Here is a 26,143-nt window from a genome sequence, read left to right as displayed (position 1 = left end):
AGAAAGAGTGCAATGGTAAGTTTCACATAGTCATGGTGAGGTAAGATCCAGGCCAAGGGCTCGGGCCACTGCAGATGCTGGGATTTAACAGAAGTATTGCTGAGACTGCAGAACAAATCAGGCTTTGGTTCCAAAAGTTGCTGTTTAATCTTCAGATTTACTTGCGTTGCATAACTGGAGGAGTGATGATTGCGATCAGAAAGATACCCACTGAAACACTCAGTGAAAGTTTGAAAGAACTATTAGTCAGCTTCAATATCATTAACGTTCACCCATGTTCTTTCAAACTCTCACATCAATCTCCTTTTCTCCTGTCGATCTATTGGTGTTTATATCCATGTGCATTTATTCATATAAAGTAGAAAGCTGCTCCATACTGTCTATTTTGTGTAATTTAAGAAAAAAATACTTTGGCAAGTATAAATCAGGGAGTAATGTGTAGCTGTGTAAGGTTTTATTATATTAATAACATGTTTGCTTCCATGAATAATTTTTTAACTGTGTAGATTCAAATATGAATAGTTGGCCTTTTTGAGCAATTTATTATAACTTTCATTATAGGAATTAATCAATACCTGAAGAATATAATCTGATTATTAGGATGTTTCTTTGTAATTTTCTGCACAAATAACTTTTGTTTAGTCAAACTATTATCAGTTGTTTATAATGCTTGAACCATTTCTATTCTATTATGTTGGTGGTTATTGAACTGACAAAGCATCTGAAAGTGTGGGTTTTTTATCGAAATACAGAAGCTCAAATTTATGCGCGAACAAGTGCGTCTGTTTGGACACGTGATTTTCCGTAGCAAAGAGTGCGCATGCGTCAAACGATGCGTCCAAGAACAAACCAAAATTCGGAAACAGGGTCTCGAATGAATGAATAATTGAATGGATGAATGAATTGTGTATTTCAATCATGTAAAAAATACAAAAAAGACAACACAAAAGAAACAAAAGATGGATAATAATCACTTTTAAAATAATTCGTTCAGAGTGGGATACAGGGGGACCTCACTGTGTATATGTGTATATAACATTTTCGGGATTTTGAACTTCTATCTATCTATCTATCTATCTATCTATCTATCTATCTATCTATCTATCTATCTATCTATCTATCTATCTATCTATCTATCCATCTATCTATCTATCTATCTATCTATCTATCTATCTATCTATTCATTCTTGAAAATATCCTGATTTTACACTGAATTAATCATACTGATAGAACACAGCGTTCTTATATACTTTTGATTACTTTTGAATACTTTTTTTAAAGCATTACTTAAAAAGAAATCCAACCATAAATCTCTTTGGGAGCATCTCCATGGCAACAGACAATAATCTCTTAAAATATCATGCAATTCGGGGGAGTAGATTTTGTGAAAAGTTGGTAACATACATACATACATACATACATACATACATACATACATACATACATACATACATACATACATACATACATACAAAAACAACATCTTCACTAACACGTGATTTGATTAAAACTTTAAACTGTATGATCGTTGAACTAGAGGCAGAGTCGAAGAGTCACAGTTGTTTGTGTGTGTTTTCCGACAGCACGTGAAGGCATCACGAATTCGAACAGCATGGCGGCGGAGTGTTTGACAACACTGACCGAGCGGTGGATCCGCGACAGATTACAGCTCAAGCATCCGTGGCTCGGTAACGCTTCTTCTGCTGACATCAACTCCTCGGTAGCAGCAGGTTGAATTGGCTGATTTAACTGGTTAAATTCTGACATTTTAACCTCTATTGTTATGGAGAGCGGTCGCGGCTCCGCAGCGTCTCGGGCCTGAGCGGCAATGAGCTCATGATGCAGCATTAACGGCTTGCTGCGCCGAGAAAACCTCGTCAGGAAATCTAAATGATACAGTTTGTGTTTTTAAAACAGGTGATGTCCGGACACTGAGCCTCCCGGGGACGTATGAGGAGAAGATTATAGACCTGGGACATGCTCTGAATAACTTTGTCCGCCTGAAGTCTCTGGATCTGTCCTGCAACGCTCTCGTCTCTGTCCAGGTTGTTTACATTTTTAGTTTCACTGATTTGCTTCAGTTTGCAATTATTATTATTATTATTTTTAGAATACAACGAATACAGTTTGATTTGAGTCTGAAGGCTAAGACTTAAGCTTCAGGTGACTCCTATACACCTTGGATTTCGTATATGTCGCCCCCAAGCTCTACTAATACCTAAAACAATGGTGCCACGATGTTGAATAACATTTTGTTTACATACTATTGACACCAGCATTGGAAGCCGCAAACACTTTAAAAAAAAAAGTAGCCGGGACAGTGGTGTTTCAGTGTTAGGGCTGTTTCACATCCATGTGGATGTTGTGGACCTAACTAGTAACTTAATCCAGCTTTTTACAAAGTCTGTTTCATTACACTGCCAACACAGAAAAAAAAATGGCCATGTGAGCGATCAGTCCTGCATGATTCCAACGTATCCTTGCATCAACACACCTGATCATGCTCTCTGCAGAACCTGTTGAAGGCACATCCATCACATTCAAGTATCAGAGCAGTTGTGAAGAAAAGACACAACTGTAGTATAAATCCATTAAAAGCAATCTGCTGTACTTTTTTCTGTGTCATTGTTATAGGACACATATTTCATCCATTGTTTTTGTTTGAATTAAATTCATGATAAAAAAATTTTAAACAAGGTTCTTTAACCGTCTTCAGGTCATTTGTCAATTAATGATGTGATGATGTCAGAAATGTTTCTGAGAATCGTATGCCTAAAGCACTTTGTTTCTTTATTTCTGAATATGTGACAAGAATCACTGCATTTCTTGACACCAGAGTTCTTTTCTGGGAATCCATATTGGCATTGGTTCAGATAAATTGCACGACAATGAATATCAACCTTGTTTATTCCTTCTTAGGGTGTGCAACATTTGAAAGTGCTGGAAAGGCTGATACTCTACAATAACTGCATACCTTCCCTTGAAGAGGTAGAAGTGCTTTTGGAGCTGCCTTCGTTGAAAGAGTTGGACCTGCGTCTCAACCCTCTCACCAAAAGTGACCCGCACTACCGCCCTTACCTGGTGCACGCCATGCCCAGCCTGCGCAAGCTCGGTAACGTCTACGCGTCCAGAATGTGTCGATTTCACGTCGGGTTCAAGTCTTCATAGTCTGTCGTGTCTTTGCCTTCCAGATGGCTGTTCAGTCAGAGACACTGAGCGCAAAGCTGCAATCCTGCAGTTTCCCTCGGATCTTCTTGTTGAGAAGAAGAAGCAGAAGCAGAAGCAGAGCGTCTCCCTGAATCCCATTGAGGACCAAAGGTACGCCGCACATGAATTACTTAACTTGAGAGGAGAGTCGGCTCCTTCGGTTGGACACATTCTGCTTGTGGCTCACGGTTTCGTATTTAAATCCACTCTGAATTGTGATCACTTTGATTTTTCATTGCGACGGTGTTCCATGATGAATCAGTAGTTATAGCGCCGTGAAAAGCTGCAGTTGTAAATTAATATATAACTTGTCACTCATCAGTCTAAGAGCAGAAGTATTGATCTGTAGATTGTTTATTTGGATGTTTCTGAAGTGTGACAGTGATGAAAAGGCAGAAAAAGAGACCATGTGTCAATGTTGGGAGCTTTTATCTCGCAAAAACGAGTGCTTGTGTTTTTTGACATATTTTATTTGTATTTCATCACATTTAGCTCCTCGCCACTGGATTTCAAGGCAGCGACACCCGATTGTTTACCATACCAGCAGGAAAAATAAGACTAGTTATAAGACAAACATAATTACCTCTTGTTTATCGATTTATTTATTTTCATTTTCAAAATGGAAACTGTCTGATTTCACATTAGAAATGTCAGTATTTGTAGCAGATTTCTTTATGTTATTAAGATACGATTGCAAACATCAGTCCTTAAAGCTGGGGGTAATTTTTCAAGTTGTTGATTTAAGAATTTTAATAATTATACAATGAAACTTTATGTATTCTATTCTCAGAAATAATTTACAATAATAAGTTCCATTTATCGTGTGAAACCCGCTCGCAATTTGATAACACTGCATATGGACGTCATGTATTCCACATTAGTAAAGCTGTAAAATCAGCTCACTTTACTTGACTATACGGGGTCGTTTGTTTATTCACTTCTTCTCTGCTGTCGTCTTGAGGATTTTGCTGTTTAATGGTTTTCCAGAAGCAGTAATCAGAGACTGGCTGCAGTCGACCGCATAACCAAGAGGCATTTTCCCCTGACTGACTGTCACGATATCGTGTTGAATTTTGTTGAGACAAACACCGGCGGCCGACGGGGAATCACCTCTGACTCACTTCACGAAGAAGCAGAGGGTAAGATGTCAGCACTGCAGTCGAAGCCTGAAGAAAAGCCACTTGTATAAAAGCTTTAACGTTTCCAAACCATGATTAATTTCAGAATCCCAAGAGGAAAACTCAGAAGATTTTACAGAACAAAGAAGTTCGACCCCTAAAAAGGTGACTTTTGTTTCCCTTGCAGTTAAAACTGTTTGACCCGTGAAATGGAAATATTCCTTTTTCTTTCTTTTCTTTTTTTTTAGGATTCTGCTAAATCCATCCTCAGGTGTCCATCCACTAAAAACGGTAAGTTTAACTCATTTGAAAACTTGAGTACGTACAATCACCACCAGGTGGCGACAGAAGCAAGTTTTCCCCTCTTTTTGGAATAAGGCCTTAGTCCAGACACAAGTCATGCAGCGTGTTTAACCGTCTGTCTCTTTTGTAATTTGCCTCATTTGTCAGGTATTGCAGAGTCCAAGGATCCTCACGTGAAAAATGCATCGACCAAGGAAAGCTCTACCTCTTTAAAAGTGGCTGAAAAACCTAAAGTGTCCTTTGGCCCGTACGTAGACAGACACAGCCAGAAAGATTCTCCCAAACGCAGCAGACATGCAGCCAGGGGACATTTCACCCCAAACCCTGGTAAGTCAGGAATTCCTGAAAACATTGATTCATCACAGGTACCAGATTTTTTTTATCTGCCAGTTGAAACTGAATTTCAGCAGTTACATTTCAAATTGGATTTGTTTCAGCAGAATGCTGGTGGATTTGAAATGAAAAATTGTTCCTTTGAAATCAGATCATTATGTCGAAAAGTGCACTGAGCTGCAGGTCAAACTTAAGATTGCTGAGCTCTTATATTTGGAGTCGTATAACTCCTCTTGTTTGTTGTGTTTTTCTGTTAATCTCATTCTTCCATGAATTCTATTCTATTCTCTATTCGGTGTGGTATTTAGTGGAGTAGTTACATATACCCCTTCAAAAAAGTATTACTGTTTCGTTAGTTAGTCATTTATCCATTCACAATAAATGAAATAAAATGTTTGAATAATTTTCTAAACATTTGAATTCGATAAATATGGTCCAGCGAAATCTGATGGAACTATTCTGACTTGACATAAGCTGGAATTATAATGAGGAATACAAACAATACTTCAATTGTTTCTGTCCATGTCTAATAAATGAAATGAATAAAAGTTAAAAGTAAAATTATGTCAAAATGGAAGATTCTGTATTGTAATATTTTGAGATATGGATACGCCTCTATTATCTATATACCTGCAATGTATTTGTTGTGGTCAGTGTTTTTGTCACGTCTATTGAAATAGTGTCGACTCTGCATTATTGTCTTTAAATGCATATGAAATAATGAATTCTGCACACGACTGCTCTTCCTTGATGACCCGGACGTCTGCATGAGATTTAACCTCATATCCTGTCAATTAACGAGTATCCTCAATATGTTTTCAGACCACAAATACGCTCAGAGTTCTTCACTGATCAATATTCGACCTCCCAGTCCGCGGCGTCCTGGTTTGAATCTGTCTGACCCCTCCAACCCCGTCTTACACCCTCCGAGACTGACGTACTCCAACAAGACAGCAGGGGGCTCCAGTCTGCCGCAGCAAGCCGAAAAGAAAAAAAGGGTTGAGATCCAATTCGGTCCTCTTACATCTTCCTGGGTGCCGAATCGCGTCTCTTTCATTCAATATTCAGGCTTTGTGTCTGTAAATTCCCCTTCCAGGGGAGCTATAGGAAACCTCTGGAGATGCTGCTCAACCTGGTGGACAAGCACTGGAAGGGAGAGAGATCTCTGCATCACAACAACAACTTCCTGTGTGAGTTCACGTTTGCTTTGAGGAATGTCGTGTCTTATTACAGCAGCCTGACATAATAAACATCCTCTCATCTTTTTTTCTTTCTATTTTTGGGTCCAGCGCAAGCAGTCCAGATACTCTCCATGATGGAGAGCGATATTTCCAGCCGGGAGGCCGAGGTCAGGACCTTAAGACGGGAAGCCGACGGTCTGAGATTCCAAGCGGCGGCAGGGGAGGAAAAGCACAAAACGGAAACGAGTGACCTCTCCGCTCAGCTGGAGGAAGCTCGCTCAGCGACCGTGAGCGCATTCGCCTGTGGAGGAGAAGCGACTCCGGGGGACAATGGCGGCGTTGACATTTTGTTTATTGTCTCCACTTTAAATGAAGGGCAAACTGAACGAGCAGCTGAGGGTCGTCCTGGAGGAGAACGTGGCCCTGCAGAAGCAGCTCATCAAGTTAGAGCGGCAGTACCTCCAGTCTATGATGAGAAGCTCGCCGATGACTCAGATCAGAGGTCGGTGCTAAACAAAGTGGGAGATGCGTGAACAGGCACAGCGCGAACCTGGAACGTGATTGAGCAGTTTATTTGTACATTCATGACATAAAAACTCACTTGAATAGCAGTAATTATGGCCACTGGTAAAAAAAAGAAAATGAAAAGCAACCCAATTTTCAACAATTTTCATAATATACGAGTTAAAATAATGAAGAATCAAATAAAAAAGTCTTTATATATTACAGTTTATGTGTAATAACCAAGGCAGGGGAGAGACCATGAGCAAGATCTATCACTTCTATATATTTCATCGTTTAGAAAAAACTGTAAATGACCCATGTGTTGCTCTGGTTCTCCTCAGAGGCTCAGTTGGAAGTGGATGAGCTGAAGAAGGAGATCGAGGGGCTGAGGAAGAAAGTTCAAGAGTCCGAAAAAGACAAAGAGCTGTCAAATATCCTGCAGGAAAGTCACAGGTGAAAATAAAATAAAACTTCTTTTGTTTGTTGTGTTTATACAGCGACACTGTTGTTGTAATATTGTGTGTGTGTGTGTGTGTGTGTGTGTGTGTGTGTGTGTGTGTGTGTGTGTGTGTGTGTGTGTGTGTGTGTGTGTGTGTGTGTGTGTGTGTGTGTGTGTGTGTGTGTGTGTGTGTGTGTGTGTGTGTGGGCTGCAGGTCTCTGGTGGCGACCAGCGAGCGTTTGCTCACCGAGCTGAAGGAAAACTGAAGATGCACCGGAGGATAGAAATTTCAAAGCAAGTGAAAGCCAAGTTTTGCATTAGCTTGAGGCAGAGCGGCGACAGACTTTTTTTAATATTCATTTTTCTAACATTTAATTCATTCTGCTGCAGTGTACATAGAAATGTTCACGCATATTGAGTTTTCAGGGCTTTTGATGAATTAGATGTTTATTATTTGGAGGGTGGAAAATGTATAGGCTGCGTTGGCTTGATGTAAACTGTGAGAAGAGAAAGCAATTTGTTCCTGAAACCTTGTGTATATGAGTGTGACAGCACTGTTATGTGAACAAATGATTTTTACGGGAAAAATGTTTGCGAGAAGGTCATAATGTGTTTCCCGGATCTGTAGCAAAGGCTGTCGCGCTTGCCTGTTTGGTTTTTTTAATTATAATTTTTTTTTTTTAGGTCAGTTGTGTCTCCATCTGCTTTGTACGCTGCAGTGGAATGAATGCATCTCGATTCCAGCTGCACTGTGACTTTATTTATACCTCTGCCTTCGGGCTGGAGAGCCGCTCGCACACGCACTTTCCTCTAACAGACACAAGACCTGACGAACCAGGTTACGAACTGGATGCAATACTCAATGCAGCTCCTTGGGAAAAAAAAAAAAAAAATCAGATGAGTATAATGTGTTTTTACTCTTTTTTTTATTTTCAATAATGCACTACAAATCATGGACACACTTAGAGAACAAGAACCCAAAAAAAAAAAAAGGAACACACTGCATGCAGTAGGGCACAAAAGTACAGTAAAAAGTTATTTGAAAAAAGACGATATCGTTCTCCATATTAAAGGTGCACGGTATTTGGCATTAAGCACAGAAAACGGATCATACTCGAGCGACTGCAGCAGAACGAAAAGTAACGCACGGATAGCTGCGAGTTATGCACTTGATGCATGATTCTTCATCGGCCGAGGCTACAGGTAGTGTATGACGCGTTACTTTGGAAAAATATTCTACAAAAGTATATAACTCGTTTGTAATTTTCCCTTTATCTGATACAGTATGAAAGCAAACTGTTAAAACCCTGCTGCAGTTGAATTTGTGCCTTGGATGCTGGTACCACATGTGAAAGGTACTTTAAATGTTTGGTTGGTTTTTTTTTTAATCAACAAATACAATAGCATCAGAGGATAGCTGACTTTGTACACGTACACGTTGATACACATTGATTTCAAGCAATAAAAGACTTTGTCATGATCCAACAATCTCATGACTCAATTTTTTTTTTTTTTTTTTGTTTTAGCAAGAAGATAAGTCTGTCCACTCCTCCCAGCAGCTCCGATACGACAAACTCTTACTGTCGACTATATGCTTCTGAATCAAATGTAATATACAGAACATGCACAAAGTACAGCAACACAGGAAATAAAACATGGAGCCAGTGTCATAAATTAAGCCATGTGGCTGAAAAGGTTTAAGAATATACACAATCTTACCACAAATATATTAGAACTACTGTATATAAATCTGATGAGGAAATACTTGAAGTAAAACGTTAGAAATACAACCTTTACAACTGAGCTCATCTACTGTGGTTACAGCTTTTTTTCTTTTTTTTTTCTTTTTAGCTGAATTCCCCAATTCATGAAATGAATGTTGGCAAAGGGACTTGTTTGTAATTACACACAAAGTTTGAACGTCAAGGAAAGGGATAAGTAAGTTCTGAGTTATAATCACCATCAATTATAAACACAGGAGGGCTTTTGTTATGATACTTTATGGAAATTTTTTTTAAAAAAAAGGTAAGAAAACAGAAAAGTTAAGTCAGTCAGGTGACAAAAACTGAATTTTGAGGGATTTTTCAAGAGACCTGATTAAACTTCCGATGTGTGTTCATGGAGCTGAATGCAAATAACTGAAATGACTGAGCTTATACAATAATTTAACAATAAAAACAGTAGATTATCAGCAGTTGACAAGTGCAGATGGCAGACGACGGTTAACAATGAAAACACTTTTCTTTTTTTCTTTTTTCATTTTCAAAAGAAACAAACACAGATGCTTTCTTTGTCAAAAAGGTGTGGCAATTATCTTTGAAATCTGCGAAACGAGTTTAAAAAATGCATTTCGTCTTCGGCCAAATATGGAAAGAGAAACATTTCAATTAAAAAAAAAAAAGTGCAGTGTCGTTAACTCATTTAACTTTTTGTCCCGCTTCAGTTTTTTTTCTTGGCATGTTGTTCATTGTGCTCAATAAATATAATAAGGCCCTATCATGACAAGGCTTCGACCACCATAGTAAAGCAGTTTCTCTCGTTTGTTCTCTTCAGTGTTTGGCAGTAACTCGCTATCAGACAGGAATGTACCAGCTGGTGATGACTTTTGTAAAAATAGATGTAAACAGTTTTCCAGTTCTCACACTTCACAATGAGAGGAACTCAAAAATCTCTCTCACGCACACACACACAGACACACATATAAGATAGATGGAAGGGAAAATATGCGAAATCCTATTCTTTTGTGCTTTCTATGAGTACTCTTTTAATAGAAAATCATCCTAGTAGTTGATCAAATGTTAATTTCCTCATCTTCGCCCTCACATGGGCCTGCCCTCAGTGGGTTTATTCACTTTCTTCTCATATGACCCTCGATGTTTGTATCCCGAAACGTATCCAGAAGTGTCAACTATGTCCACCCGTCCCGCCTTACCCTTGCCACGCCCGGTGCCGTCGAAACGCTCCTTGTGCGACCCTGTAAACTTGGTGGTGTCCGTAAGGCGACTCACTGTCGGGGAGGCCACGGCTCTCTGTTGTGGGAAAACGTTTGAGTTTTGACTGGAACCGCCGTCAAAAGAGACGTGACGTCAATCTCGCAAAGCAAATCTTACCGTGACTCCTGCAATGACGGGCGCCTTCCCTTCAATCAGCTGAAAGACCTCGGCCTCGGCCTCCTCTCCACTCTTTTCTTTATATTTCTTCCGGGCCAGCTCTCCGAGTGCAGTCTTGAACTCGTCGTACGTGATGGTGCGACTGCTTTTCTTCCTGAAATGTAGGAGGAACACAGTCTGAATATGACCTTCAACCCACTGTGACCAAGACCTAAAAGAGACGCTAATCTCTAAGTGGAAATAATGATCAGAACCACAGATTGAAATAATACAGGACACGATCAGGCACATCATGTCGGCCTCTCTTTTGTTGACATTACAGATCTGACTCATTGAGGAATCCACTCAACCTTTAAAGGTGTGCTGTCGTTTCTGGTACCAAGATATCAGCAGCAGGTCCTCGAGGTCATTTGAATTGCGAGGTGAGGCCTCCATGAAAAGGATAAGTTTCTCCAACACATCCCACGTATGTTGGATTTGGATTGAGGAGGCTATATAAACATTCCTGAACCATTTCAATGAAAGGGTGCACATGATCATGGCAGATTGCACAATGGTCATTATGGAGACCCTGGTTTATCTGTTGTGCCAAGAAACCGACATAACAAGTTGGGAAGCAGACACGCTGTGTTTCCAGCAACTTTCTATCGCAACCAAACTGATGTTCTGCTGCAGTTTGAGCTGCAAAACAAGAATACCCAGTCGTCTCGATAGAAAAAGTGACCTATTTGATTGGAGAGGAAATTGAGGACCTCGCAGTGAATAATGACAGACATTTTAAGACTAATTGGTGACATTAAACTGCCAGCTGGTGCAAATGTGAGCCTGTGTGATATTGTGTCTCAACGTGTATGTCCTGTAAGTGGATGGAATATTTGGTTTTCATAGAGTAAAAACTGATATGGTATATTTGTATAAAAGTCAAACACCTGTGGATTTGTGTTTTTTTTCATATACCTTTTGTGGTATTCAATGAATTATCTCCTTTTCCATTCATCTTTTATACATCTTTATTCAATTGAGGGACACTGGAGGCCTGCAGGAAACACTCTGGCGAGTTCACCAGTCTATCACGGTGCAAACGCAAACCAAGAAAACCGCAATTCACAGTCACCAATTCACATCAAAGTCTTGTTTTTGGAATGTTGGAAAAACACTAATGTGTCTGTAACACACAGGCGAACGTCACAACTGGAGATGAAGATGACCTCAGTCTGTCTTACTATCAGCTTATTATGTTCTAATGTCAGGAAACTGAAATCTACACCTGAGTTGACAAAAAAAATTAGAAATTGCTGAGAGTATTTGAAGTGGTTGCTGTGACACTGAGTGTGAATGTGTTAAAAAATATGCTTTAATATCATATAAGAACTAAACAGTAAAAGCAAAAAAACGACAGCCTCAGCGTTTGCTTCGTCATTTTGTTGCTTTTAGTTCATATTTCAAGGCTAAAACGAGAATCGACAGTAGTTTTCACAAAGCCCTGTGTGATCCTTTGGAGCATGGAGATGGTATCCTACTCGGATAAACAGTGAAAAAAAAAATTGCAGTGTTTGTATCACGTCTCCTGGGGTGTTTCAGGACTCCACTGTTGTCTGAGCAACTCCACACACAGACGCAGCTGTGGGCTGTATTTGTGACTGTCTCCTCGTGTCGTCCATCACATTGTGTTCAGCTATGCAGTTCAGTTCAAGTGCTCGGACCGAGCGGCACAATGGGGACACTCAGCTGCACACCCGCTAAATTCAAAGTATTTGGAAATGGCGTCTGACTCACTATGTTCTCGTTTATTAGATCGAACCGCCCGCAAAGCACATAAAGCGCCACGTGACGGATCATCACCATCAATCATTCTCCATCTGCGAGCACTTCAGTTGTTTAACTGGCCGTTTGCCTGTTTCACTTCCACGTTAAAAGTGCATAGTAACACAAATACAAACAGTCATTTCCATGGTGATAAATCACCTCAACAACAGCCTGCGAGGCCCACAGTCTTCCTTTGGCAACCCGCTGCCATGGAAACAAGCTACTGTAAACAAGACTTGTTTTGGTTTGGTATTAATGTGATTCATTCTGTGACCGGGTTTGTTTGACAAATCCATCACTGTTGCACATGTGAGAGCTCCGGTCTTCCTTCATGCTGTCTAACATCAGGAGGGGAAGCTGCACTTTCAGCTGGCGTTTCTGTCCGAGGTTGATAAGTCTCCTGCTTCCTGACCTCGTCGGGTCTCTAAAGTATCCCAGAGGTTAAGTTGTGTGACTAAACTGCAAACAAGAATCTGAGGAGATCGGGATGAGGTTAAAAAGGAAAAAAAAGGTTAGAGGGCAGGAACAACTTATTTTTGTCTGGGATATTGCTGGATCTGACCTGCTGTCTGTTTACACAGTTCAACCATCTGCACAACGCGATCCATAACGGATCTGATGCAATCTGCTTCGTGGAGTCATGCTCCAGACCTGACTATGATTACGTTCACTGATGAGGAAATACAACCAAAGCCACCGCAAGACGTTGCCACTAATTAATTAATCCATGCCAGATTTCGACCTCATCTATAGTTCATGCTGTGGTTTTCTGGCTCCGAGCGGCACAGCGGAGAACCCATGTGGCGCAGCAGACCTCCGTAGCCAGAACAAATAATGATTCATTCAGCCATATCGTGATTAGCCAGTGCTCATTATGGATGTTTCATTTTTCACGTGCAAGAGAAGGGCTTTTGACAGTGATTAAAAGGAAAGTGGGATGGCAGCACTGCCCTGCTCAGTCATGCCTGGAGACAGACACTACTATGAAATCCAGCCCCTCCCCCAAGACTGTCACTGTAAGTGTCCTGTGGGAGGCTTTGTGGGGTTTGTACACACAGCACATGTTTTCTTCACTTCATATTCCTACTGTAATGCCATCGTCAACACACGCTCCTCTGTCTGGCTGCTGGATCATCTGCACGTCGGATGTCCAACGACCTACTGTACACACCGCAGAGATGCTCCAATAAAAGCCAAAAAAAAAACAAAAAAAAAAACAACGTTCCCCAAAACCTCTCCAGTGGTGATGACGTAGCCCTTCAGAAGAGAGGGATGTAAACAAGCCTCAGTGCCACAGTCAGCTCCCTCCCTCGCTCCCTCTCTCTCTCTCTCTCTCTCCCTCTCTCTCTCTCTCGCTCTCTGGTTTTGGCAGGAAGAAGTGCTTGCAAACATAAACACCAATTGCCATGCCAACTGTGAAGGTGTTGATGTGGGAGAGTGAAAGCTCCACCAAAAAAATAAAAAACAAAAACAAACAAACCCATGGATACTCCTCTGGTTTCACAAATATAAGACGATTAGTCAAGTCAACTTGAAAAACTGATGGCAGAAATACTGCAGGGCGTTTATAAATCTTTGCCCACAACTGCATGCCTTAATCCTAAATCACTATAAAATACTGTCTGCAGACTTTTAATCTCTCCTTTTAACCTCTCATGGGATCATTGATGATATGATTTTTAATATTTGTCTCATTCAATCAAACACTGAACCATCCTGAAGGAGCGTTTCAGTTTTGTACACAACATGTAGACCCAGAGATTATACCGTTCTACTGTTCAGTTAAGACACCAAGAACTTGAACAATACCTGATGTTCTGTGGAAAAATAGAATGACTGAATGAAATGAATGAATTAGATCAATTGTTTCATTATATCTCAGTGACGGATGTCCAACATTTGGACACCAGTACCCAGTCCATCAAATACTGACAGTACATTCATCCTTACAGCCACTTTAGAGCCAATTAACAAAACAAGCTTGTCAACAAGGGAGAACAACATGCAAATTCACAGCAGACACATTCACACTAGGAATCATCTCACTATGAGACAACAGTGCTGACCACTGCCCCTTATCTCATGCAAATCACTTGTATTCAGTATCAACAGGGTAGTGACTGTGCAGTAGTAGTGTAGGGATGGTTTTTCTGTGTTTTGGGGGGGGATTTATACATGTGAGAGAATTTTAAGCATGCAAAAATAAACCTGGTAAAATATACATAAGTCAGTTTAGATGTGGAGCATCTAAAATCATTTCAGTGGAGGTTGACAGGCTGCAGCTTTACCACAGGTCTGTATATTCTTTAACGTGATGCTAGAAGTGCAATATGTGAAATTAAGTGTACTTTATCAAGTTCATTTCAGTGAACTTTCTTTCACATACCTTAGTTTTTACTGTACTTTATGTTGGTAACAGTCGAACACTGATCCCTGCTGTAATAAAGGCGGAATAGACCGTTTTAAACAGAAGGAACATATTTTCAAGTGCCATTATATAATCCACTGTGTCTCACAAAAAAATAAAAAGACTGAGAATGAACTGTAGTTATGAGCAAGAAGGAGGTGGAAAATCCACAATATCAATGTGAAATTCACAAATAGACCTTTTACACGGTGTCTCCACTCCTGCAAGATGAGAAAAAATGGCTTCCAGGCATACTTTACAATTCTGGTGCTGTCTAGTGGAATAACCTTCATTCATTTCATTCAAAAGGAGAAATAAAAACAATGCTGCTCTGTACAAGAATGACATTTCCACATTGCCATCAATTCTATCATGTGCCATTATAAAATCAATGTTAACTCTGCATGAGAAATATCCCTACAATAAAAACTACTAATGACTTGTGGGAGATACAGGCACTCATTCAAAGTGTTACCAGCCCCTTACCGCACATAATGCGCTTGAAAAAAAACATGTGCACAGCTGCACACAGGAAAGGTTGTTTTTTTTCCTCCATTGGCCAGAGTAGTATTGAAGTAGCAACTGATTGCTGGATAGAACCGTAATGGATGAATCAGTCCAGCCTGAGGAGACGCAGAATGAGTCACCTGCACTGTTTGCTCTGGCTGCTCCTTCTCATACTCTTACCTCCAACTAACCTCAATATGAAGGAGAATAGTGTGTTAGAATTACTGTTTTACTACAATAATAATCTAAAGTCACAAGATATACTTTGTTGCAACATTACTAACTGTCGCTGTACTGATAAATGATAAACTGTCTGTACACTTCCTGCAATACAACTTTTTTTGGGGCCTCAAAATAAAAATAAATCATTTCATGTAAGATTTTGTCTCCAAATCCTTTCTTACTTGACTTTGCTGAAGACGATGTCCACGTCAGTGAGGGTGATGTTCTTGCCGTCAATCACGTTGCAGTCCTTGCAGAGTTTGGACCAGTTCTTGCCGTGCATCTCCTTGCCCGTAGCGCGTGTGTCACCATGGATGGCGAAGCGTCGAAACGACTCCTCCAAAGCCGTCACCTCCACTGGTGTGGACGAGCCCATGCCTCCATCGCTGGTCCCATTGGACTCAGTCGAAAGCCTTTTGGACGCCCGGTCTCTAGACTGATCACTGTGTGGTCGTAGAGGAGCTGAGCTCATGTTGGGGTGCTTGGCTGTCTGGACTTTGAAGTCGTCTATGTTGTCTCTGCAAAAACATTTTTAAATTAAACTCCTTATCCTGGTGATCTATGTGATGTAAAAGTGGAAGAATATAATTGGGAGAAAAAAACCCCCACTAACACTTCTCTTTAGGAACACATCAGTTCACAATAGAAGACAACTGCACACAACATTAAATAGGTCACTCAACAGCAATTTCACAGTTATGGGAGGTCATTAATGGAAAAGTACAGCTGAAATTAAATAAAGCATCATGTCTCAGGGTGACATTACAGTTTCTGGCGGTCTCCTATTGGATGGTGCTTCTATTTTGAAGACTACATGAGGGACCGGGGATGTGTTTCTGTGCTCACGCTGCCTGTGAATGGGCAGATGTCTTATGTGTTCTGGCACAAAAAGTAAAGTTATAAATAGATCTCTGTGGAATTCAAAGGCACACAAATCATGGAACAAGCCAGAAGGCGGCTATATAAATTAACACCGATGTAAAATATGAACTGGAGGATGACTTTTCAGACTTACTTGTGGTCTGCCATTGTTTTGCAGGAATTTGGTTCCCTCTGTACAGTGCTTGAATTTGCTGACTTGTGTTTTCTTTTTGTGCTGTATGAAAGAGAACAGAGGTGGATGTTATCAGGATGTAGAGTACACTGTTCACAGATCTGACAGCTGAGGAGAAATACATCAAACTGAAGCAATAAATAAAACTTCCCGACATGGGTGCAACATTTCACTGAAGACAGTCACTTATAATACAGTCTTACACACACTAGCAGACACGCATTCAGTTAAAACACTTGCAATGGAGCGAGTAATACCTGTAGCGCAAAAAAGGAAGAGATCTCCTCCCAATCACCAAGTAACTGTGTATTAGGTGTAACAGGCCTTTTTTTCTTTTGTTTTTGTTTGGGGTTTTTTCAAACTTCCCCTCTCTTTTGTTTTGCATGACTTCATTCATTCTGAATTAGTTATTAGTTATATTTAATCATCAGTAACATTTCTCAGTCTCAGATTTGCATCACACTTCGATACAAAAAGTTAATAAAATAAATGTTTCTGTTTCTATAGAGATAAGGCAGTCCTGTGCTATAGTTAGCACAAGTGACACGTGTCCCCTCACCTTTCAGCTGTTCCCATAATCAGCTCAGCATCCTTAAAGAAAGTGTGCTGCCGTAGTAAAACACAGCCCAACAATGTCCTCAAAACAATTTCCCAGCAGTATGCAGACGAGAAGCAGGCCAGAGAGAGCTGCCGTGTCCTGTGAAACGACTCGTCTCCTGTCGCTAACGGACTTTCAGCGCCTCCTGTAAGTCTCCAATAAAGTGATTTCACTCACCCCCAGTGGCAGCAGGAATAGCGAAGGGTTTTGTTTCCTCAACTCTGTGGCCAACAATCACAAGTGTGACCCCTCTGAGTACAGTAGACACTTCAAACTGTACAAAAGTTTCTCTCGTACAAATGATTGACAATGTATAAAGCCATTATAATCAGGATGTGGATTCTCTGGGGGCCTAAAAGAAGAGATTATGAATGTGTATGAATAATGGCATTCAGGGCGAGAGACACTGGGAACCCATTGTCCAAGGCAAGTGGCTTCTCTGTCTGACACATTCCCATTTTTTTCACAAATACAGACATGGTGACATCGCAGAGTACCACTATTGATGGCAGGAGTTTCTATAGTCATATGTCATCGAGCACTCAGGCCAACACTATTGAGATGGAGTGACTGAGGTCGCTGAAGCTTCACTGTGTCACGAATAAAATACAATGAAAACGATAATTAATATCATTATAAAACATTTGCACCGGGGGAAAAAAATGTATAACTACAACAAAAGGACATAGAGCAACTTAATTAAGAGTTTTAAGATGCATATCACAGAAATCCATCCATCTTCTAAACTCCTTTATCCCATTTTCAGGTTACAGGCAAATCACATAAATCTACATTTTATCTCTTAGCGTTTTGTGTTGCATGTAATACTCCGCCGCTCCACCCATATAACAAAAGTACCACTACCAAATACACATGAGACGACATCAATCTTGACAGATGATGATCTTGACAAAGATGTTTGATAAATACTGTTTTACTCGAATCAGATGTTCTGGATCACAGACACAGCTCCATCATGGAAGACAGTCGCTTCCCAGGGCCAATAAAGCATCGTATAATGCAACGAGGCCATGCTCTCTGTTATTTAATAACCACTTAAATCTAAAATCATTCTGGATGTATGTGGCTCTTTTCAGTGTACATTTGTTCTAAATATAAAGAGATATTGGCCATTCTAAACCACTGATGTGAACAATTTATCCTACACCTTTGTCCTTTAAGTAAAGTAGTTTGTTTTTTAATCACAAAAATGTCTCAAGCCCATCTAGTGGTGGAAGTAATTACTGTTCAATCATTAATCTTTTAGTGAGTTAAGGACCTGTCCCTACTTCCCAGACATAAACATACAGTACATGTTTAATCCACAGTGATTAGCCATAATATTATGACCATGCAAAGAAGTCTCATAATTATCTCCTTATTGTGACACATGCTACTGGATAACATACACAAAGATATGTTGGGGAATAAGCAAACTTGTTCTTTAAGTTAATAAGTTAGAAGCAGGAAAAATGGCAACCACAGGAAGCAGATTGTGACAGATAGACAACTGGGTGAGAGAGTCTCCAAAACCGCAGCTCTTGAACGTATTACCAGTATCTATAAAAAGTGATCCAAAGAAGAAGAAAACTGTTAACTATTAACAACGACTTAAATATTTGTTGAAAGTACAGGCTGACTTGTGTGATCAGCTCCAACTGATGAGCTCCTCCGGGCCAAATTGATGCCGAAGGTAAAATGTGTGCGTAATAGAAAAGCAGAGGAGTTCATGCCTCAATGTTAAACTGATGGTCATAATGATATGGATGATTGATGTTTGAGTTCGATATCGACAAAAGTCTGGAGCTCTCACAATGCTAACGCTTTGAAATTTGATATAATACAGGTAGTGTCAATTACTTACAATATTACAGGCTTTCCAAATTCACACATTTGATGTTGATGTTGGTGCTGAGGTGTGTTGACAAAATGTACACATGTTCCAGTACCTGAACGGTTTCTGTGTAGATAAACAGGCGGGAAGCTCACAGCTGCAGCTCAGCTCCACGAAACATGTTGCTCACACTATGTTATCAATCCATCCTGCTGTTTGTATATTGGATTGGTCACAGCAGGCCAAAATCGTCCCCAAGCTGAAAACTGTTCGGGCGATCACAATCAATTTCCTTCCCTGTTGTTCAGTTTGTGGAGAGAAAACTGACAGGATATTTTTTATTGATTGGGTAATTGTGATACTACTGAATGGTTTGATATCGTAATAAAGGATTTGTGTCAAAGTGTCGGTACTTTTGAAAACTGCGTTTTATCCAGATTTGTTCACTTGAAAGGCTGGAGCCGATCCGGCCTGACAAATGGCCAAAGGCAAGGCAGCTACACTCTGGACCAGTCTGTCACGGAGCAAACCTGCAATCAATTTAGATTTAGATTAGTCTAATTAGCCGTGATTATTGGACATGGAGAGGAAATCAAAGTGCCACGGATAAAACAACTCACGCACATGCAGTCTTGCTACAAACCCACAAGATCCGAATGAGTCGTGAGGCCCAAGAGCAAACTACAACACATAACCTACAAAAGAGAAGCAGTGCTGGGTACAATGGAACCAGTTCCCATTTCCACTTGATCACTCAATAATTGATGACCAGACTGGAGTTTATTTGTGAATATCTTTTAAATGAGGACCTCTGTTATTATTATATTAGAAGGTTGGGGATTGTCTATCTTCATAACCACAACAAGTGATAATATAGAGGAAAGGTGGTTCGTTTATATTTATTACTTTTTAACAATGAATAACCAGCAAACAACGCTACAAACAAGGAACAGAGCTCAGTACTTCTATGTTCATGTGAAGTAGGTCTTCATCTTGATGTTGCTGGGCTCAGTTTGGTACTGTGACTTCCTGTAAGGCCCGCACTGAGGTTGAACCATTATTGACTTTACTTTCAGTGGGAATCCACATCCTTTCAATAGACTTGCTCTGTGTTTGTCTTTGTGCCTCAACTGCAGCAGCAAAATCTGAGCGGCACAAAGGAACCTTTTCTTCCTCTTACAATTTATTGGTAATAGATTGAAGTGCTTAAGTCCTTAGTACAACAAAGCTTCTCAAGCTGCATCAGTTGCAACATATATAGGAGCTACATCGAGACCCCACAGAGAACAGTAGGATTATGTACAACACTAAATGAGAGATGATTGTATTTTCCCAAAAAGCATGCAAATGCAACAACGACTTCATGGCCCTGTTGTTTTACGCTGTTTTTATTTCTGCCCCATTTTTCCACATACAAATGAGCGGCCATTTGGTTAAGGGCAGATCTCCAGAGACAAATCTGCGACTGGATGACAGCATGCTTACATACACTTGCCTTCTGGCAACACACTGCACAGATGAGTGCTTTAACTATAAATTGACCCATTTTAACTGAATCTCTATTCATAGCGACAATGCACTGCCATGACTGGAACATTCTATTAATTCTCAAGGGGGAAGATCGTCAGCCAGACAACATGCAAGCTAAAACAGACAAACTGAATAAAATGAATTTGATGTTTAGCTGTTGGTTTGGCAGATGGTGTTTAACTCACTAAATACCATCACTGACATCAGACCAGACTGTGTGTGGGAGAGAGAGAGAGAGAGAGAGAGAGAGAGAGAGAGAGAGAGAGAGAGAGAGAGAGAGAGAGAGAGAGAGAGAGAGAGAGAGAGAGAGAGAGAGAGAGAGAGAGAGAGAGAGAGAGCTTCACAGTCAGTGGGCATGCAGGGATCCCATCTGCTTTCTATCCAGATCAGCATCCTTTCCAGGCAGCTGCTCTGGAATGTGACTGTCAGTCAATCATACATGTGAAACAGAGATCATCACCGCAGCACTGAAACCTCCCCATTCTGCACAAGACTCCTGTATTTCTATTACAGTGTGTCACGTCTACCAGCTCACACGTACGAGTCAAGGGTCCTCGTACACGTACAGTCTCCCAACTACCAAAATAGCACAATTCCAAGAGGATATGAGGCAAAACTTGCACGTAATCATGTACCCTGTTTAATTCAAGAAATATCATGCTTGTGACAAGTTAAGGACAACCCCCTTAATCATTTCCCAGTTTGGTCACAGCCAACCCCCCCCCCCCCCCCCCCCCCCCCACACACACACACACACACACACACACACACACACACACACACACACACACACACACACCCAACCAAATCTTAACTCTCCAACACAGACAGTGAGGCCATGATATCATTATGCTCCAGCTCAGGTCTGAGGTCACCACCATGCTGTCTCTGTCAGCCCTCGCCTCCCTAAACACTTTTAACGGCTCCGTGACTCGAAGATCTTGGCAAGCATCGCGCGGCTGAAAAATAAGAAGTTTTAAACAAGCTACAGCGGTTATTGTTGGCGGTAGCGGCAAGCCAAATAGAGATATAAGACGGTCGGGGGATCCTTATGCAACCCCACATATGAGAGGTTAAGACGTGATGCCAGAGTCGGCAGTGTCCCTGACATGGCTCAGATGGAGGAAGCCTCGTGTGCCAGCAGCAAATTAGCTCAAAATAGAGCACAGTTTAAGACTTTAGGTGCCCTGTAATGTTTAATTAACTAAGATAACTCATTAAAAACTCTTTGTGATGTCGTAGAAATGCCAGCAAATAAAAAAAAGTGACATGCAATGGCAACTATTTCCCTCTGAGGGAAATACAGTATAATCAACAATAACATAAGGTTGAGAATCCATACACTTCCCCAAAAGCATTTTCTTTTGGTTTGTAAAAATGACTGGAATTTTGAGTCATGACGAACTAAATAGGATAATTTACACTTGGAGGTTAATTGTTAGTGACAGAACCCCAAAGGCTCTTGGACCAGTGCTATGAAACCTACAACAGTGAAAATCTGGGGCAAACTCAGTGACTGTGTCTTCTGCTCAGGCATACCTAATTTAACGTATGGGAGGAGGTTGAACATGGTTTACGCTCCATTCAGTGAGAGGAAAGCACCAGTAAATAAAATAATCTTCTTTATTTAATATTGTCAATTTGCCATAAAGGAGTCAATAATACAATCATATCAATCCAAATTTAAGCAGAACACCTTGTACACCACTTTGATCAATCTTCCCACTTCCACCGAGCACCAAGAGGCTAATAAATTGGTGAATAAATCTTTTTTTTATCACCCACCAATTATTATGTAACTACCTTCATAAAACCCAGGAGCTTGGCGTAAAGGTTGCAGCCAAAGGCCAAAATGTGTTGTCACCCATTCTTCCCAACTGCCATTACTGGCCCTTCACTGTGGCTCACTGGGGCCGCCTTCACATGATGAACACAGGAGTAAAGTGCTCCTGTTTATGTTACTGGACATGTCTGCAGCTGCTGGTTTCACCGAGCTGTCTCAGCTTTTTTGATGGGGGGGAGCGAAGTCGGTTACATAAACTTGCAAACGCCAGATTCGCACCGAGTCCACGTGATGTGTTTGTTATTGTCAGCCCTCAATGCAAAGGCTGCCAATGCAGAACGTCAAACACTGGAAAGGAAAAGAAGAAGAAGAAAAAAACAAAACAGGGTTGGGAGAATCATGCAGCCACATGCATTTGCAAAATAGATAATAGAAGGAGACATGCACAAACACGAATATTGAACCTTCGAGAATCAGCTGTGCAGGCTGGCATAAAGCATGCAGGTCTAATGGAAACCAAAACAATCAGAATTTTTTTTTTTTTTTTTGCTTACTGCTGATGAGGCACCACTGCAGCGGGATATGAGACCGTTTTAATCACCTGCTGACACACTCCTCCAAAAATCACACCAAAAAAAAAAAAATCACAAAACCATAATTGCGCGTCGAGGAGCGTTGAAGTGTGTTTCCTCCGCGCTGCTGCGCTCAGGTCTGCTGATGGCTGAGTCCCTCCGAGATGCTGAAGAGAAACCAGAGAGCTGATTGGCTGAGAGACGAGCTGTTTTCTTCTGGCTTGTTGTGTGAAAGCCGATGGTGCCGCGGCAGGCAGCTCGCAAACAAGCGGAGTGCGCAGGGGGAGCGTCTTTTGCGCGCACGGAGCGCCTTTTGTGCGCTTTGAGAGGCGGAGATTGTGACAACACGAGTAGATGCCTTTATTTGGACGATCGATCCATCTTCATTAACGCACAGTCTGTTTACAATGAGAGAAGGTGAATCTCATGGGAGAGGCCAATGGTCACACGCTGGAGCAATAAAATGGAATATTTTAAAACGAAGTTCAAACCACAGGATGCTGTGGACTGTGTGTGACCAACCAGAGGAACTCGTCTCCAGTGACTACCCTTTATATATTTAGAGGACACATTTGCTAGGGGATAAAAACAAAACAAAGAAATATAAGAGGTTGTCCTCTTAACATGCCTCCTCTGATGTCCAGTGAACTAATGTGTTACACAACTCGTATAGTACCCTGATGGCTGGACGCTGGATGCACATTATATAACCTCTTGTCTCTGATGGTTCAGCTGATATAACATAGCAGCGGGCTCTCAGATGAACATCTCAAAGACTGGGGCCAGCGGTGAAAACGTGCATGCCTGTGAGCAAAGGCAAGGACTCAGAATAGTGATCGAGCTGATTATGATGAAAACAGACTGAACAGGGTGTAATCACAGGATGACATAATTGTCTTACTCATGCTGCTTCACTTGCGCCACTGTGTGGTTCCTTTTGGGCTATCGTCACCACACACATGCACGCAAACTAGTCATTGTGTATTGAATAACTTCCAGGGGCCTGAGCATTGACTTACACCGATTTCCTAAGTAAAAGCTTCAGAACTGTTCATTATCAATGTATTTATTTACCTTGTGCTGATTTGCTTTTCCTGGGAAGTGGGGTGGTCTCCATTATTACAGCGTGTAAGCAGATTGAGATCCTTAAAACAGTGATAAATAAACATACAGACACAAAGAATCCACATTAATGCTACAGAGAGTCATAGGCATTAAAAAGCTCGGTTCCATACATTTTGCTAAGAAGCTTTTAAAATTAAATGTCTGATTAGTCTTTATAGAGCGGTATATTATACGTTATTTAAAACATGTGTCACGATAAAAGGATTTGCTCTCAATGTATTTTTTTGTGTTGTCAAGATAACTTTTCAGAAATGTCCTACTCTCATGAACAACTGCAATATATTAACCCTCACCCTTAATAACCCAGCCTGGCCATAAATGAGCTCTTCACCTATAAATGGAACGATCATTTCTAAGGAGACTGTCATGTCCCCAGGAGGAAGAAATCTTTCCATTGCATGAGTGCATCAACAGATCTGGGTCCCCACAACAAGGCCAAGTACGTGCTCACTCACTCAAATACACTCACACACACATTTTTTTTCTATGCCTCATAGGGACATAGGATTCGTTTACATTAATTCTTCAGAGTTCCTTCCAACCCAGCAGGAGTTACTCCTCCTTATATCAACCGTAGCATAGCCTAATCCAGAAAACCAGTCTTTAGTCATGTAATAATTTCTCTCCTGGGGATCTCCATTTGTGTCCCCTCAGTAACACGAGGCCCTGTGGAATACAGTGCAATCAAGTTAAGGTCTCACATGCACACACACGCGGAAACTTGTAGTGCAGTTAATCATTTACGATGAAACTGAGATAAAACAGCAGCCCCGGCGTTCCAGTTTCAGGGTCCTGGTGTTGCTCCTCATGTCAGCTCAGTTTCTGGACTTACTGGTACATTTGTAGGAGAACAAAGCCGTTGTTCATGTTATTAGTAACACTTGCACTTTTCCACAATGAGTCAAAATGTTTGGGGTAAACAAAGCCTTAGTAGCCCCTCATGTCCTCCACAACAAGGTTGTTGTTTTGTTTTTTCCAAGTCATTTTCAAGCCCCAGGGCAATGCTTGGAAAAATGCAGCCTACTAGCTTTTAGTTTACTTGCTCAGTTTGACTCAGTTCCTGGATGCCCATGAGATCATAATTGGGTTATTTATTCCTACAGACATTTAACAATAAAGCCAAGAACTGAATCCATTAAAAATGTCTGTCGGAAAGTATTTATTAGTTTCTGACTTTGGTAAACTTTGAAAAACTCACGACATTTTTCACATGATGCTTAATCATGCATGTGTAAATAGTTTTATATGGTCTTTCATTAGGTGACGCAATAAATTATGTAACTTAATCTCACGTTGCGCTTCCACTACAAATGTGTGGAGATACTTTGGTTCGACTTGCATCCTTTTGAACATTTCTTTGCTATATTGCATGAGGTTTGTTTACTGAAATTGTGTTGAAAGCTTTTCCTGAGCAATATTTGAATCATGTCTTGAAAAAAAATCAATACAAAAGAGGAAAGAAAAATGGCTCAAAGGGACACAATTTGATTTCAAAATTATGGCCAAAGGTCCACTGAAAGATCTACAACGTAATTCACCGATCAATTTAGAAAGACAACCCTCTAGTGGCAAGATGTATGTACAACAGCCTACGAAAAGACCCTTTAATTAGACAAGCTGTTTAAAAAAAATATACAAACAATTCACAGGAATCTGTCCAATAATCCTCTCCTTTGTGGAACATAAATATTTACTTGTGGTCAAAATAAGCTGGTGACGCTGACTGACAGGCCGCAGGGTGGTGAAGTGGTTGGCACCCTGCATGTTTGCATGTTTTCCCTGTGCACGCTTCACTTTTCCACTCTGATTTCTGCACACACTACAAAAATGTAATGAAATGTCATCTGCGGCTTGAAATTCAAGGTGTGGATTATGTGTTTCACACGGTCACTTACATTAGTGGTTTGTAAGAAGTGACCCTTCAGATTACTTGGTAATCTTGAAGTCGCTCTCGGCGTCGACCATGTTATCTCTGGTGTGGGTGTACGTGCTATAAGCTGGCTGACTCTCTGCCAAGACTCCATGTAGTGAAAAAGCAAAATAGTGCATCAAATATAGTTTCATGGAAGCGGAGATGGTGGTTGGGAAAACACAACAAATTATTCTCTGGATGTAGAAGCCTGTGATACAAGTCTACATATATTTATTTTAACATCAACACGTTATTGATATTCTTGTGTTTACTGGTCTAATGGGTTGTCTGTGAAGGACAAGAATAGCCTGAACAGTTTTATGTTTGCCACAGGGTAAGTAGAATCTGAGAAAACAGATTTCAGAGAAACCAAAGGCCGAGAAAGTACAAGGAAGTATTAGTTAATTTGATCATGTTGTGACCAATGAAATCAGTTATTCCCAAAGGCTGGCACCATGCTGTGCCTCTTAGAGACAGTACAGTATATGGAATATGTGATTTGCTATCATGTGTAGGCAATACAATACTGACCAACATTACTGTAACCCTTAATTATTCTTGTCTTGATTTTCGACATGAGTTTATCCAACTCAGCATC

General features: G+C 40.7%; 2 protein-coding genes across 3 annotated transcripts; one reads left to right on the top strand and one right to left on the bottom strand.

Moving 5' to 3' along the window:
• The first annotated feature begins 1,609 nt into the window (after positions 1-1,609).
• Positions 1,610-7,714, top strand: cep72 (centrosomal protein 72). The gene is made up of 14 exons (XM_080500379.1): positions 1,610-1,688; positions 1,918-2,045; positions 2,920-3,112; positions 3,192-3,318; positions 4,195-4,346; positions 4,432-4,490; positions 4,574-4,616; positions 4,776-4,955; positions 5,784-5,959; positions 6,058-6,151; positions 6,251-6,429; positions 6,518-6,644; positions 6,988-7,099; positions 7,300-7,714. The coding sequence occupies exons 1-14, from the start codon at positions 1,613-1,615 to the stop codon at positions 7,349-7,351; spliced, it is 1,698 nt and encodes a 565-aa protein (XP_080356505.1). The 5' UTR covers positions 1,610-1,612; the 3' UTR covers positions 7,352-7,714.
• Positions 7,715-7,992: 278 nt separating this feature from the next.
• tppp (tubulin polymerization promoting protein) lies at positions 7,993-22,614 on the bottom strand. 2 transcript variants are annotated; one of them, XM_080500354.1, is made up of 5 exons: positions 22,491-22,614; positions 16,153-16,233; positions 15,320-15,655; positions 10,196-10,349; positions 7,993-10,114 (listed from the first exon to the last, which is right to left on the bottom strand). In XM_080500354.1, the coding sequence occupies exons 2-5, from the start codon at positions 16,164-16,166 to the stop codon at positions 9,905-9,907; spliced, it is 714 nt and encodes a 237-aa protein (XP_080356480.1). In that variant the 5' UTR covers positions 16,167-16,233; positions 22,491-22,614; the 3' UTR covers positions 7,993-9,904. The 2 variants fall into 2 exon arrangements, with proteins under 2 accessions (XP_080356480.1, XP_080356481.1); XM_080500355.1 differs by having other exon boundaries at positions 22,538-22,612.
• Positions 22,615-26,143: the final 3,529 nt, after the last annotated feature.

This window comes from Blennius ocellaris (assembly GCF_963422515.1).
Source record: "Blennius ocellaris genome assembly, chromosome: 8".
NCBI lineage: Eukaryota > Metazoa > Chordata > Actinopteri > Blenniiformes > Blenniidae > Blennius > Blennius ocellaris.
The sequence above is the reverse complement of the archived record's forward strand: the minus strand, read 5'-3'. Positions and strand labels throughout refer to the sequence as shown.